Here is a 15,343-nt window from a genome sequence, read left to right on the forward strand (position 1 = left end):
GTTTAAACTTTATTATACCAAACCTCAAACCTAACTAAAAATAAACAAAGATATTTATAAAAAAAAAAGTTTGCCTTTAAGTGTGAAGAACAACAAAAATTATCTTCCAAAGTGTAGACAAATCTTGAAACGCATGTGTGATTGATGTATAGAGAGACTCTTTGTTTCTTTCTTTCTTTTTCTTATTCTTTGGCTTGTTGCTATATATTAAAAGAAATCTTCTAAGATATGAGGATGTGAGAGTGTTCAATTCAATGATACTCTTTGCTCTTGTAAAAGAACTGTTTCCTTTTTGGTAATATTATTCACATTTTATCATTTAAAAAAAAAAAAAAAAAAAAAAATCAGTTGCGTAGTTCGGACGTTACATACTTACTACATGAGATATGATGTTTTTCCCGGACGGGTCGGGTCATGAAATTGGTTGGACCTATAGTATTCCAAAGCCCATTAATAATAACACAGTGACGCAAAGCAAAACCCATTTGTCTTCAAATAAACCAGCGCCTTTGACGTAACATATGTGACTTCATAACATTTTGTCCCAAAAAAAAAGCTTCATAACATTTTTAAATTATGAATAAATTTTATTATTTTTTCTATTCAAAATGTCACATAGATCATATGCTAAAAAAATGAGTTAGATTCTAAAGTTTTTGTCAGAAATTTTTCCTAAGTATTATTACCCCTAAACTTGACTCGCTCTTCATCTTCTCGTTCCTTTCAACTTGGATTTGTATTGGCTTTGATATTTTTTCCTGCTTAAAACAATCTCTTAGATTAGCAAATCCTTTACAAGGATACGATCGTCAGCTAAAAAAGCAAGCTTACCATTTAAGCTCCCACGGTTTGAAAGCTGAATGAGATAGTCCCTGAAGCTTGACAAAATCTGTTTTTCTTGTTCTAAGTAAATCTCCGAGCTTGTGTTTGTGTCTTCTTTCTCTTGGCTTGTTTTCACTCTGGTCAACGTATCTTTCTCTGATACCATCTCGTGTTCTTCGTCACACATCAATGCACGTGTTGCTGGAGATAAAGGCTTCTCGTTCATTCTATTAGCATCAAGGACACAATCTGGAGAATCATTGATCTCATTAGCATGTCTTTGGGCTGGAGCAACTGATGGGTCTTTGTCGTACTTCCTCCCTTTGTCTGTTTCACATTTGGCGCCTGAAACATCAAAATCAGACATTCTCTTAACAAAGATCTTATGATCTGAAGAACATATTTTCCAGTACATCTAACTACATGATATGTACCTGACAATTTCTTTGCTACATCCACTGATTTTGAGACCAAAAGTGAACATAGCTCTCTGACATGATGTGGTTGGATGGTATTTGACAGAGAGGACCTATAGAAGCAAACAGTCAGGTCTCACGGTAGTGTCTTATGAGCAATATCGTAGAAAGGAAGGGTCTCATATTTCCAACCTGTAAGCACATGTGGTAGATCCCGATACCGCCTTGGTGTTAGGGAGTGAAAATAGAGAGGTGTCACCATATCTTATAACACGATTTGCCTAGTTGGAACAAGAAAAACACACAAAATTATGCTTTCAATGCAAGAAGTAAAGCGAAAAAAAGAAAACAGGATTGTATTACTCGGCAAGATATATAGAATTTTACCATCTGATTTCGGACAACGGGTGAAACTGCTAAAGAATGTGAAGCGTCCTTGTTCTTTCTCTTTCTTGAATCAGGAGGGTTTAGATAACCAGACATGTCGATGGCGCGGTTAACAGCCGCATTGGTCGTCTGTTGTATGTAGGAATCCGATACCTGAGGTCCATGAACAAGAGCATTTCTTTCTTCGCTTCCTTCAAAATTCTTGCAATCTTGACATCTACAATTCTCCGAACATAAAACGTTCGCCTGGTAACACTCACAGTACTTCTTAAGGCATCCTGATTTCTTACAGTGGCATCCTTTACTGTGCTTTCCAAGAAGCATTTGCCGCACATTCTCCTACAATCCCAATGTATATCAATAAAAAAAAACAAAGGTAACACTCATATTGGACGACACCTTCCAAATGCATAAAGCTACATACTTTAAGATAAAAATGAAGTCTTTTCCAAATAACAAGACTACACACACCTGCAAATCTTTCGTTCCAAGAGGACTACCAGCAATCTTGGGCTTAAACGCATCCGGATTACGCTCTAAGATCGCGGTGATAGCTTCTTGTCTTGAACTCTCATTCTCCAAATTGTTGTGACAATTCAAACAGTTACAACCATTACAATAAGACCCCGAAGCAAAGCATTCACAATACCTTTACAAAATCACAAGACTCTTCGTATCAAACAATGTTTGAAATTATCTTTGAACTTAACAAAAAAAAAAGAGACACTTACAGCTTCAAGCACTTGGAGTTTTTACAATTGCAATGTTTCTGTTGTTTATTTGGAGTATTCTCTACGGATTCGAATTCACTCTGCTTGCTACATAAGTTCATATACAATACATCAATCACATCAAAACGCTAAATTCCCAAAAAAAAATCGAAATCAAAATCAAATTGTTTGGTTTAAGTCTTAACCATATACCTCACTCGATACTTCCCTGATTGGTTCTTCTGAACTTGATTGTGATTAAATCGATGAAGCGGTAGTTTCTGCGGCGGCGTGACTTCCGTCGCTGATTCTTGAGAAGATTTCACCGGAGAACACGGCGGCGGTTCTAACGACTTTTGAAATGAATCCGTCTTCTTCGCAGATATTGAGATATCTGATTGGCACGGATTCTGATTCGAACTCGAATCCTCCATAGCAAAAAAAAGAAGGAGCAGAGGTGTTTGTTTCTTATGCTTCAGCGTTGAAACTTGAAACCTCTTCTTCTTCTTCTTCTTATTCCTCTTTGGGATCTTTTTTGAAAAATTGGAAAAAAAAAAGATCAGCAAATCTAACGGTTGAGATTTGAGGGATTAATCAACGGTTCAGATCGTTTGATTAAGATCGATCTAGGTTTTTAGAGGATGCGGGCGGAATTTGGCGCTAAAGAAGAGGGTTTTACACGTGCGGTATGTGTTTTTTTAGGCTTATTTTTGGTTTAAGCTAACCGGCCGGTTAAGGATTTTTCATTAGTTAATCAAACTTGAAATGCCAACTCTTTTTAAAAAGGAAAATTCTTGAGTTCACCCTTTTATTCACCTCTATTATCCTAACTAATCAAAACTTGTCATCTATTCAAAAACATCAAAATTAATTTTTAGTATTATTTATATAATAAATTAATCCTATAATATTGATTTTGATTTTTCAAAATTATATGTCGGTTTGGGTTTATAAGAGAGTATTTAACGACAATATATGTTGGTTTCGATTTATAAAAAAAAACATTATAGTTTATATTTTATAATTAAATAAATTTATGTGACGGTTTGAGTTTATTAAGTAAAGTTAGGATTCTCGTCAGTCTAATGTTAAAGTGGATTTTTTGGTTCGTAAGTGTGTTCCGAACAGCTATTAAGTCTTTATGTAAACAATATTCCACAGTCTTGGATCATTTGAACATTTAATAAAATTGAAACAAAAAAAATAGAGTTAAATTTTAAATTTTGCAACCAAACGAGGTTATATGCCGGTTCTGATTTATAAAGAAGAAAAAAAAAAACTTGGTAGGAAAAGAAGAAATAGAAATTAGTGATGAGATTATGTATCAGTTGATTTAATTAAATTCATATTTTTGTTAATGATTTTATATTAATATATCTTATTTACTTAAATTTAATTTATGTAATTATTAAAATATGACATGGCGCATTTTTATTGGATAAAACAAAAATGTATTAAATCAATTTATCAAAGTTAACATTACTACACCTATAAATGCTACAAACCAATAATATTTTTAGGAAAAAAATAAAAAAAGACTTGAATTGTTAGTGCTAAAGAACGTCATGTTGCGTGCTTATAAGGTATTCAACTACAAGGGAAAAATCTGGCGTCTATGTCAGTTTACTGTTTGATACCAACAAAACAGAGAGCTACTTCGGCTTGTGCTTGAAGCTCTTCAAGAACCTTGACAACTTTCTCACGGTCAAACGCGATTTCATTCTCATCGTTAAGTATTTTCCGCACTCTTCATATCCACAAGCAAGAAACAGATCGCAAATTCAGAAAAATTATTCGTTTGGTTAAACAAATTTAAGATTTGGATTGAGTGTTTTACAAACCTTTGTACAATGGATGTGTCTCCGTGTCCGGTGCAAACTATGAACATCGCGTTGGTGGGTAATGCAGCGTAAAGGGATTGGACTCTATCGTTCATTTTCTTTAAGATTTCCTTTGTTTCAAGTGAAACATTGTTTTTTTTCTTGACGCTGGAGTTGTTGTTACATGTAAGCAATGAGATCATCTCGGCCATTCTGGAATTTAGTTTCTGTGGACTATCCGCGCTGCTCTGGAAATGTGTATTCAATTCTGAGAACCGTGTCCAAACGAACTGTGACCGATTGTTCTTTACCTAGAAACATATAAAACACACATGAATCAAGAGTTTTGGCAGATGACTAGGAATTACAAAGAGATGGATGGATTCAGAAGTTTTTACCTCCTTCATGGCCTTTGAAAGTGCTTCGTCGTCAGAAGAAACTGGAATTGAATTGGATGACTCGGAAGCATATCGTTTCACAATATTTATCTTGTCGATGATAGAAGTGGATTTCCCGCTCTCATTCAAAATGGTGAAGAGATTTTTTCTTATCACTTCCGGTGGTAAACCAAAATCAGGTCCTAGTGGAAGCCAGAAAAGAGAATCACTTAAAACGATAGAGGGAAAAAAAAACATGATTTAAATAGTGAGGTTAAGAATACAAAGTTCTTGCCATGTTTTATCTTCAATAGTGCCAAATCCATGGCTGCTTTTGCATCCTCGGCGCTGTCATGTCCAGATTCAGATAGTTGTATCTCTCTAGCAAGAAACTTTTTTGCTAGAATTCGAAGTTTGGTTTTATAAGATCGACCGCGTGGATGCTTGTACAGTACTGCAGTGTCGATCACCAGATTATGAGAGATCTTCAAAGAAAACAAGTCATTTTCCAAGGAATGTCCGACTAATATGGTCTCCTTGAAAACCAGCTTTAAGAACTCTTCCTGAACATAGCAAACGGCTCTAATTATACTAGACCATTACAAGTCTTCAATTCAAAGTTCAAACCTCTTAATCCATATCTAATCAAAGTTAAAAGGATCTAATGAAACCTGAATATCTTTAAGAGTTGTTGTAACTCCTTCCATCATCACAGCTGTTATTCCACTATACCTGCAAACCGATGCCAATATTGTATATTTTTCAGGCATATACCTTTTAAGAGGTACTAGAAACAGATACTATTCTAAAATGCATATGGGATGATATACATACAGAATCACAAATATTTTCATGACTTACCTTGTGTTGTAATCAGTAATAGGATTTGTTGGCTTGACTAATTTATCTAATAGAACCTGCACGATTATAGAAACTTGGTAACACAAATCAACAAATCTAACATACTTAAAAAGTAAGAAAGAAGATACCTGTCCTTGGACATCGACCAGTGTCACTCTCGTCAACTCCAAACCCTCCTTTGTAAAACACTAGTGAAACAAAAAGGAAAGAAGTGAAAATAAATAGCTGTTGCTTTACACCAAAAATAAAGAGCATAAAAGATGATAAAAGAACTGTTAATATGTTTCACAAAATAACATATAAAATGCTTATATCACAAAGCATATCATCATGAAAGGCCAGTGAACATAGTTGTTTACCATCTCGCAATCAAGAGCAACAATTTCATGGGGAGATGATCCTGATGGTGCAGGAAGCGTAGGGGTAAACTCTACATGAAAAGAAAATGATCAAACAATATAACACAAAGGCAAAGGATAACAGCTTAAACAGGATCAAGCTGTTAATTTTAAAAAGATGTAGCTCGTACCAAATTTCTCAAAAGTGTATCCATTTAGTTCCATTTCCTTTCTACTTAAAGTATAGTATGTAACAGGGAACGGTATGTCTTTTACGAGCTCAATGAACGACTTCCCCATCAGATCGCATGCTTCTACAAGAAGCAAAGATGTTATCTAGCTAATGCCTCATATTGAGAGAACAACTGTTAAAATCTGAAACTATTTTTTAAAGGCATGGTTGTTATGAAAGGTAACATCGAAACCTCGTGATTAACAACGAACAATGATCAAGATTCATCAGGTGAAGTCCACTTACCTGGGTTAGATACTAGGGGAGGTGGTTCCACTGAACTCGTAACAGTTTTCTTTTTTTTACCCTTGCAAGTAAGGATTGTATCAATTGTCCTTATGTCATCAACTACACAGCTAACACAAAAACCGACAATTAACCAAATAATTGTATTCACAACAAAGCCACAAGTAGACAGAAGCACCAAAACTTAGACCAACCTCAAAGCTAAAAGTGCTATAGGATTGCCACAACATGATTTCAAACTAGCAAGTGCTTTAGACTGCGATAAGTATAAAGCTGCATCCAATCCAGGAAGGTAGAGCATTACAACCTTTGGAATGAGAGGCTTGTTCTGCAAAACCATATCCTTAAAAATGTCAACTAAACATACATTAAAGACACACTCAAACAAACACATCCAACAAGTTCACTTGTTCATACCTTAATAAACACCCACGAGGGCATAAAACCTTCTGCAAGAACCCATGTCACAAGTCCCTGAACATCCTATTCAAACCCAATAAAAATCTCAACTTTACCATCATAAATCCTCAAAATTTGATTAACCATGAAGATGATTCAAAAACCTACTTGTAAGTTCAGTGTTGTATCAGGGCACTTGAAATCGAGTTCTGCTTTCGCCTACCAAACCAGAAGAAGAAGACTCTTAACATCACAAATCACAAAATTGAACACCAATCAATCAAAATCGATACTAAAAGTCTCAGAGCAAGTGTTAATACTTGAGGTCCATATATATCGAAGAAGCTTTTTTCGGTATTGCTCTTATCACTACCGTCGCCACTTTCTCCACCATCTTCCGCGGCGGTTCCGGAATCGCGCTTCCGCTTTGAAGACGACATTCTTGAGACGGCGTGGAACTATTCGAGAAATTTACAGAGAGACGATTACGCCGCCGAGTATAGCCGTCGTCTAACACCGCCGTCGGACAAATTTAAGGGTTTTAAGTTTTTAACCTTGTTGTACCAAAAAAAAAAAAAAAAAACCCCCAAATAGCTTCATTTATTAATTAAAATTTAAAATGTTTTTGACGCCAAAAAGAAAATTCGTTTTTTTCTTTTCTCTCTTTGGTAATTTGTAATTAATCATTCCAAGCTTCGGTATAAATTTGTAATCATTGATTATTGATTAATAAATTGATAGTTTAAATTGTTTAACACACTAGGTTTTCAAAATAATCACTACATATACACACATTAGTTTTTTATTACTGCTTCAACATGAGAAAGTAATATCACATTAATTTTTACAGCTTTATTAGGAAAATCTCATAGTGCTATGAATGTCGAATTAGACAGAATTTTGAAGATGTATAAGGGGAAACTTTCTAAGAGAAACTCCTTAAAATATTATATTTCAAGATTTTTATTCTAAAAATATTATAATAAATTTATTTTCTAAAAATACCACAAAAATATCATAAACATAAAATTTATTTTTTATTAGTGTAGAAAATTTTTGTTGGGTGGGTTGAAGGCATCTCCAATAAGGCTCCTCATTTTGAGGGATTGAGGATGGTTTGCTCCAACAATGAATCCTCAAAAAAAAACCCTTAAAACTTTTAATTAATTTGCAATATTAGTCCGTAATATTTACAAACATTACTAATAATGATATAAATTTATAAATAAACAGAAAATACATTTCATATATTATAAAACACAAATATTACATAATATATGTTACATGGTAATATAAATTACATATTATAAGAACAAAACACACATAAGCATAATTTTGTGTGAACCTTGTTTGATGTATTTTCTTGTGACCTTTGTTTTAGTATTATAAAACATTATTATATTCTATTTCGTTTTGTGAACATAGTTTTTAATATTATAAAATAGTTTTTGTATTTTGGTTATTTTAATATGCTTAAGTTTTTTCTAAATTTTTTTTTTATACAATCATTTATTAAAAACATAAATATAAGGGCCAAATTAAAAATAAGAAATAGCTTTGAGGTTTTGAATAGTGAAACCTTAAATATGAGGCTTCACTATTCAAAACCTCAAAATTTGAGGAGTTAAAGAAAATATAGGATGTTCAGATATTTTAATATAAATATCAAAATTCAAACTTATGTGATTAGAACTCTTAAATACTGTATTAATCGTATTTTAAAAAATACTCAAAAAATTCTGCTATGTGGAGTAGAACAATTTATTAGATTCAAAACTTCGATTGAAAAAATCACAGAGATAAATCGTTAACCACTTGACTAAAAATAGTTTTTCGGCTTTAATAATTTTTTAAATAATGTTTTAACTGATAGTCTCCAGATTAAGAATAAAAAATCAGATTTACAACATATACATTTAACTGATTTATATACCACTCCGGAAATTTTAAAGATTTTCATAGAACTAGCTATAAATTTTTTTTTTTAATATATAAAAACTTGATTATAGTAAATCCGACAAAACTGATAATATGAGCACACTTAAAACTGATTATGAAATCCAACTTTGCTCATTAAGCTGTATAATGAGACGACGTATACTGGCATGTAAGAACTGTGTAGACAGCTCAAAATGAGTGTTGAGTTGTATTTTGGGTATGTGTTAGATGTCCTCATATCTTCAACATGCATGCTTTATACAAATTTTGGAGTCTCTGATACACATTTTATATATAGAGAGAGTATAATAGCTAGTGATGATTGAACGAATAAATATAATATTTAACAAGTAATCATATCAAATAGAGATCATTATACAAAGACGTTTGAAATTAAATGCTTGATAACATCACATTTTCTCTACACGTAATTAAGATGTTCACATTATAATCTTAATCATCCAATTAAAAATGGGCATCTTATAAATTAATCTTTCTTTTTTTTGTTTTTTTTTTTGTCGGCAATTATTTATGATTAAGAACATCCGATATATAACACAAAAAAACACTTCATACATAATTTAAAACGACCCAAATTAATAACTAAATGATAATGTATTAACCCTGCGCAATTATTCTAATCTATATTACTCTCTAAAAGCATCCGATTAGAAATTAATCCGAAGCATCCTATATGGGAGTAATTAATTAAGTACCTAAAAGCAATAATACACAAAGAAGTGGCTTCTGCATTATTCAAGGTAGTTAATCTTTTAATCATCTAATTACCTGGACGTTATTACAAAAAAACTTCCAAACAATAAAAGACATCAGCTTTTTATAACTTCTTTGAAAAAGCTAAACACTTTTAATATTGTATTGTCGGGACATTATTAACATATAAAAATTAAGGTTTTGCACATAGTATATACTTTCCCTTACTATATCGGACTCCACTACCACTATCCCAATATCTCTTTCACAAAGACAATAATTGAGAGCATCCTTGAAATGGCAAGCAAGAAAAAAAAGGTAATGTAAAAAACTAAAAATTTACAAAACTTTGTCAAAAAAGTTGGTTCTGTCTTTGAAAGGTTTATGCTCTTAATTTTATATACCAACTTATTAAATTACATTTTTAGTTATCACTGTTTGCATGATATTTTTTGGCGTAATATTTGCCTGATTTTTTGGTTCTCTCTGTGGATCCTTTTATTGTTGTCTAACGATAAAAATGGCTTTATAAAAAATAAAAAATGGCTTTTTAATATGTAAATATACAAACAATTACTCGGTTATATACAAACAATTACTCGTAAATATAAAAATAATTTTCAAAAGGGTTTTGAGAACTCTACTATACATACGTACATTTATCTTGTTTTTTTTTTTTTTGTTGATTATAGACTCATGCAAGTGTTATCGAATTCACAGTTTATTATGTTAACATATTGCATTAGTTTATGACGATAATCCCCAACAACAGATACGTCATATCAGTAGATTCTTCTTTCAATATTTATGTCTATACTACTCAAAGAAAATTTAAAGGATAGTGACGGATTCTAATTACAATAATCATTAAAGTGTTTTATGTCATTTTTTTCAACAACGAAAAGAATAGAGACGTAAGACTTGAACCATTCATTTACAGTATTATTGTTTAATCACACACATACATTTTTCTAATCAAACTAAGCTACTACTTGTATTACAATATTAACACTATCTAGATCATAGTGCTCGAGAGACAGAAGAAGAGATTCTTTTGTAATACTATTGGGTCGCAAAAGGGAAAATGCAATGAGTACAAAGTCATTGTTAATTTTGATTAATACAATAATTATTATTCAAAGCTGTTGGATATATAATATCTTAATATATATATTATAAGCAACAAAATATCAAAATCCAATAACTGATAGTGGAAAATAAAAATTAAAAAGGCAAAAACCAAACAATTGGTCAGGATTAATTTATGCTTAAAATTAGAAGAAAGTTGGAGAATAGGAATATTCAATAATGTACATTCAAAATATATATATATAAAGATACGTGGCTTTCATTGGCTCTACTAGTCCAATATTATTTTTTTTTTTCACACACTGATTAAAGAAAAAGAAAAAGAAAAACATGTTATGAGAATTATGTACAAGTATTCATATATGGAGCTCTCTCTCTCACACACACACATTGAAAAAAAAAGAAAAAAAAACCCTAAACTCACCCCACAAAATAAAGGGTTCATTAAAAAGTAATTAAACACAAACATTTAAATTTACTAGTATATGATTATGACTTAATAATTATACAGTCCTTGAAGATCCCAATCTTGTGATAGTAATGCAGAAGGTATCATCTCATAATCACCTTCCGACCATTGCGGTGGATAAACCCATAACTCTGTCGTGTCAGAGAATATGAACTCTTTACCTAGCTGACTCGAACCGTCGTAACTCGACCCCAAACTCGGTAACACTACGATCTCTCCTAGCTCATCCGAGCCCGTTGACACGAGAGACTCTAGCGAGGAAGAAGACTGTGAGGACGAAAACGTAAAACAAGAAGACGAAGAAGAAGAACAAGACTGTGACGTCGTCGTCGTCGTCGTCGTCGTCATGATCTCCATGTGAGCAGCTTTGAGAGCTGCGGCTTGTATGTCACGAGGGCTGAGAGAGCTAGGTCTGGGAAAAGAGACGGCTAGGTCAGGGAAGTTGAGTATAGCTGAAGCTCCTTTAATGCTAAGAGCGGCTACGTCGTGTGCACGCGCCGCCATCTCCGGTGAAGGAAACGTTCCAAGCCATATGCGTGACTTCTTCCTCGGCTCACGTATCTCCGACACCCATTTCCCCCAGTTCCTCTTCCGGACTCCCCTGTAAACCGGATGCTTACCGGAATCTCTAACCGGTTTGGTTTGCTCTTGATCTTGACTCGGTGAGCAAGTCTTGGGAGTAGTAGTAGTAGTCTTTGAAGCTATCATTGATGATATATGATCTAGTACTTTATAAAAGAAGAGCTAGCTAGCTTTACACCATATATACATGCACTACACCAATGTCACACAATAACCATTATAATGTATTTTTCTTTGGTATAGAGAGAAAAGTTTGAGAATGTGATATTTTTTTTTTTGGGGAATGAGTTAATGAAGGGAAGTGAGAGACAGAGTTTGATGGGTATATGTCTGGATTTCTCAATCACTCCCTTATTTATATGCAACAATGGTTTTGGGGGGTAAGGTAGGGTCGTAGTCGTAGGGGGTAAAGGAAGATATGGGACAAATATTGCACTAAGTCTATAGTAAGTAAAAGCAATTTGAGGACCCATGGGGCTAAATTTTGATTTGATGCTCTTAAAAGACCCGTACATATTTTTATTATTATCATGATTGCTTGTGTGTTTTTTTCTTTTTTTCTTTTTAGTTTGTATTTCTACTATTGAGAAAGATGATAGTATAGTTGTTATGAATGGTATATAAGTTAATTTTCACATTTTGAAAATGTAATTCTACTTTTTCACCATTTTCAACTCATCAAGCTTTGATATAACTATGTAAGTAATCGAACATTGGAACAATGAAATGGTCGATCTTATGTGCAAGACCAACATTTATCAATGGGATCTTATGCATAAAATTTACACTAGAGGGTATCTTAAATAAGTGAAATTTTGTTTAGATATATTCTAACATGAATTATTAAAACACATGAAATCTTGATGAATGTTATGGATAATGAAAGATATCGACGCTTCCAAAGTATTTTTTTTTTGGATAAATTGTTACATTAATATTCATTATTTATGTGTTATGTTATGCTTTCCAAAAATATACATATTACTAAAACCAACATTTCATTCATCTATCAAAACAAAATTTCTAAGTTTTTCGGGTTAAATTTTTTTATCCTTTATTTGAAAATATTTAGTTTCAAGAGTATTAAACAATAATGCCAAAGTAGCTAATAGAATAATGTAGAAGAGATTAGGATATATTATGTAAATGAATGTTCTTTTCAGAATAATATATTGTACATATCAATAAATAAAAGTCCCCTCTTTAGAATTCAAGACAAACATCGATAATATAACTGGATAAATTATTTTGCTAAAATGCCGACTTATTATTAATTTTTAATATAATATAACATTTTTTATTAGAATTTTTACGAATTGTTTTCTTTGCGTTGAAAATGGTGTGTCAACTGTTTTTTTTTTTTTTTTAAATAAAACATTTCAGCATAAATATACTGTTGAACCATCTCTTATCGTGTGCATCATCATGCTTGTCACTACAGAAACATTATCTTTCTAGCATATGTGTTCATATATATATATGCATACGCATATGAAGTTCCTCTAGTAATAAATAATTAAAGAGGTTTCAGAAGAATGTTAAGTTGAAAACTTATACATTAGAGATTGTTAACCTGCAAATTAAGTTTATTTTTTGTTTCTTAATTAGACATTTACTACATTGTAATGATCATCTAGCCCAAAAAGTTGTTAATGTAGCTTTAGTCAATGGTTGAGTATCTCTAATTTCCTTTTAATAATAATTAAGGTTTGATTCTGGTGTAAACCGTTAGCAATTCAACGTCTAAAGCTTAAACTACATGATAATAGTCGAGACTATACAAATTCCAATAGATTCTTTATAAAATGTTATACCAGAATTCAAATATTATAAATCTATAAAACAAAGCTAAAGCTCATAATATAAAGTCTAACAGTTTTTTAAATAGTATAAATCATGATTAGTCAAAATTAACTATCTTATTTCAAAAGAAAAATTATACATATCACGAGCAAAACCTTTCCAAAAACAATTCATTCAAACAATATTAACAAGAGGGTTTAAACAATCACATATTTATGAAGTTAATTTTTTGAAACTAATCCTATAAATATTAGTCGGGAAATACAAATAGAAAACAACATTATTATAATAAGAACTTGAATATCCATTCACCAAAAAAAGTTAATCATGTTATCTTTGTGTCAAATTGGAGTATATATGATACATAGAAGTTAGAACCCAAAATCAAATAATTCAAGATAAACCTTTTTAACACATGTGAAAACAAAATATCTAAACTTTGTTCTAGGCAGTGGTTGGTTGGTATTGAGAATAATTCCAAATGTGACAAATTATTCGATTATTTATTTAATATAATTTTTTTAAAAAATTTTTTTTGGAACTAGTCGTCTAACATGCACATCCAAATTAAAAGACAAATTCTTAGAGAATTAAAATAAGAACAAACTGATGATATAAGACAAAGTTAGTTACAGATTTGGAAATGAATCTCTATATACAATAATTCAAGTAGCATCAACGAACGACGTTGTGTGTTCCTTGACCGCATGTTTCTATATGCATACATGCTTTTTTTAATATTTGCTACTAATTAAATTCTTCAATATAGTATAAACTATAAAGATTGATATTGTTGTGCGTTCAAATTAGCTGATCCAAAACTTAGCCAATTATTAAAGGAGAATTATATAAAAGTTGTAAGTCACGATACTTTATAATCTGAATAGCCAACTAGAGATTAAACACGAGTAAACGATAACTAGCACGATGTAAATATATTCTAGTATTTTGATGGTTTTGGTTATGTCTTTGAAAAGAGAACTTAAATTATTTGACTACATGATCATATAAATTACAATGTATGGTTTTGTAAAAGTAAAAATATATTTAGGGGTCGATCACACAGAAGTTAGTTGTCGACATATGCTTAAGTTGGTCAACGTATATATGATAGCTGAATTATAATGGTAGGTGGGTGTAAAAGAAAAAAGTCGTAAACTAAAGATAAACAAGCTATCTGATATAAATGTTCAGATTTCTAAGAATTTTTTTTTAAGTTTTTATTCAGGCTCCTTAAAAATATAAACTTAAATGAGGAATTGATCTTTAGCTACTAAATGATGTGTATAGGGTAAAATCTATGCATATTTTCTAGCTAGCTATCTCGGTGTTCGAGTTATGTAGCTAATTAGCTATCAATGGGGAATTGATCTTTAGCTACTAAGAGCATCCTTATTGCAAACTTTTTAGATATAAGATACAAAACACTTTGGTAAGAGTTTTGCAATAAGGATGTTCTAAGTAATCGAGGATTCTTTAAACTTCACGGCTTAATCTCGGACATCTGTTGAAAAGTCTCTAATGTGTATACTGTTTGAAGAATTTGGCTTTTACAAAGTGTATTCTTCATGCTATTTGTGGATTGATGATACATTCTAGTTTTTCAAGACAAGTTCTCACACATGTTATTTTTTAATAACTTTTCATACATTGCATTGCATAGTCCATTCTTGTGAGTTGTGGTCGATATCGTATAGCGTATTGAGACATGTTTTATAAATATATATAACGGCCCACAAATAATGATTTCCATATATATTATACATAGAACGACGACGAAATAAGCTTTTTGAAATGGGGCATACATTATTATTTATTTATTTTTGCCTTTTCTTTCTCTATTTATTTTATATATTTTTCGATGTTCTTATAGTTTATTCATTCTGGCAAAATATTCTTCCTATTAATATGATATTGCATATATTCTATATTAGGTAATCTCATTCTAAAAACGAGAGCACCAACACTTAGAAAAAGAAGCAAAAAAGTAATGAAGAAACTAGAAATGTTAGGTTGCACAGAAACTATACACTATCTTATTTAATCTTGCTTCTTCTAGCTTATGTAATTGTTTTGTGATCCTTTTACCAAAACAATGTAGTATAATATACTAATGAGTTACCAAAAAGAAAAATGTAAA

The 15,343-nt window shown here is 31.6% G+C and overlaps 3 protein-coding genes across 3 annotated transcripts; all 3 read right to left on the reverse strand.

Moving 5' to 3' along the window:
* Window positions 1-547: 547 nt before the first annotated feature.
* On the reverse strand, window positions 548-2,798 carry LOC17883355 (protein tesmin/TSO1-like CXC 7). Its single transcript, XM_006287543.2, has 8 exons — window positions 2,549-2,798; window positions 2,357-2,443; window positions 2,097-2,274; window positions 1,626-1,964; window positions 1,431-1,519; window positions 1,257-1,351; window positions 832-1,167; window positions 548-758 (listed from the first exon to the last, which is right to left on the reverse strand). Exons 1-8 carry the CDS (start codon window positions 2,767-2,769, stop codon window positions 724-726), a joined length of 1,380 nt encoding a protein of 459 aa, XP_006287605.2. The 5' UTR covers window positions 2,770-2,798; the 3' UTR covers window positions 548-723.
* Window positions 2,799-3,863: 1,065 nt separating this feature from the next.
* LOC17881414 (small RNA degrading nuclease 5) lies at window positions 3,864-7,162 on the reverse strand. The gene is made up of 14 exons (XM_006287316.2): window positions 6,929-7,162; window positions 6,777-6,827; window positions 6,627-6,692; window positions 6,404-6,537; window positions 6,210-6,319; window positions 5,923-6,045; window positions 5,753-5,823; window positions 5,522-5,581; window positions 5,394-5,449; window positions 5,204-5,264; window positions 4,828-5,095; window positions 4,554-4,735; window positions 4,177-4,466; window positions 3,864-4,082 (listed from the first exon to the last, which is right to left on the reverse strand). Exons 1-14 carry the CDS (start codon window positions 7,046-7,048, stop codon window positions 3,959-3,961), a joined length of 1,716 nt encoding a protein of 571 aa, XP_006287378.1. The 5' UTR covers window positions 7,049-7,162; the 3' UTR covers window positions 3,864-3,958.
* Window positions 7,163-10,682: 3,520 nt separating this feature from the next.
* Window positions 10,683-11,708, reverse strand: LOC17882603 (ethylene-responsive transcription factor TINY). The gene has a single exon (XM_006289101.2). The coding sequence runs from the start codon at window positions 11,524-11,526 to the stop codon at window positions 10,846-10,848; it is 681 nt and encodes a 226-aa protein (XP_006289163.1). The 5' UTR covers window positions 11,527-11,708; the 3' UTR covers window positions 10,683-10,845.
* Between the last annotated feature and the right edge of the window lie 3,635 nt (window positions 11,709-15,343).

The sequence above is a fragment of the Capsella rubella genome, unplaced genomic scaffold (assembly GCF_000375325.1).
Source record: "Capsella rubella cultivar Monte Gargano unplaced genomic scaffold, Caprub1_0 scaffold_6, whole genome shotgun sequence".
Lineage (NCBI taxonomy): Eukaryota > Viridiplantae > Streptophyta > Magnoliopsida > Brassicales > Brassicaceae > Capsella > Capsella rubella.

Excerpts from the sequence above, each read along its gene's own strand:
- LOC17881414 (XM_006287316.2), bottom strand. The coding sequence starts at position 7,048 with ATGTCGTCTTCAAAGCGGAAGCGCGATTCCGGAACCGCCGCGGAAGAT. Across the intron at positions 5,450-5,521 it reads TGGTCGATGTCCAAGGACAG|GTTCTATTAGATAAATTAGT; the intron begins GTATCTTCTTTC and ends ATAATCGTGCAG. Across the intron at positions 4,083-4,176 it reads GACACATCCATTGTACAAAG|AGTGCGGAAAATACTTAACG; the intron begins GTTTGTAAAACA and ends GTGGATATGAAG.
- LOC17882603 (XM_006289101.2), bottom strand. The coding sequence starts at position 11,526 with ATGATAGCTTCAAAGACTACTACTACTACTCCCAAGACTTGCTCACCG.
- LOC17883355 (XM_006287543.2), bottom strand. The coding sequence starts at position 2,769 with ATGGAGGATTCGAGTTCGAATCAGAATCCGTGCCAATCAGATATCTCA. Across the intron at positions 2,444-2,548 it reads TCAGGGAAGTATCGAGTGAG|CAAGCAGAGTGAATTCGAAT; the intron begins GTATATGGTTAA and ends GAACTTATGTAG. Across the intron at positions 759-831 it reads AAACCGTGGGAGCTTAAATG|GAAAAAATATCAAAGCCAAT; the intron begins GTAAGCTTGCTT and ends TGTTTTAAGCAG.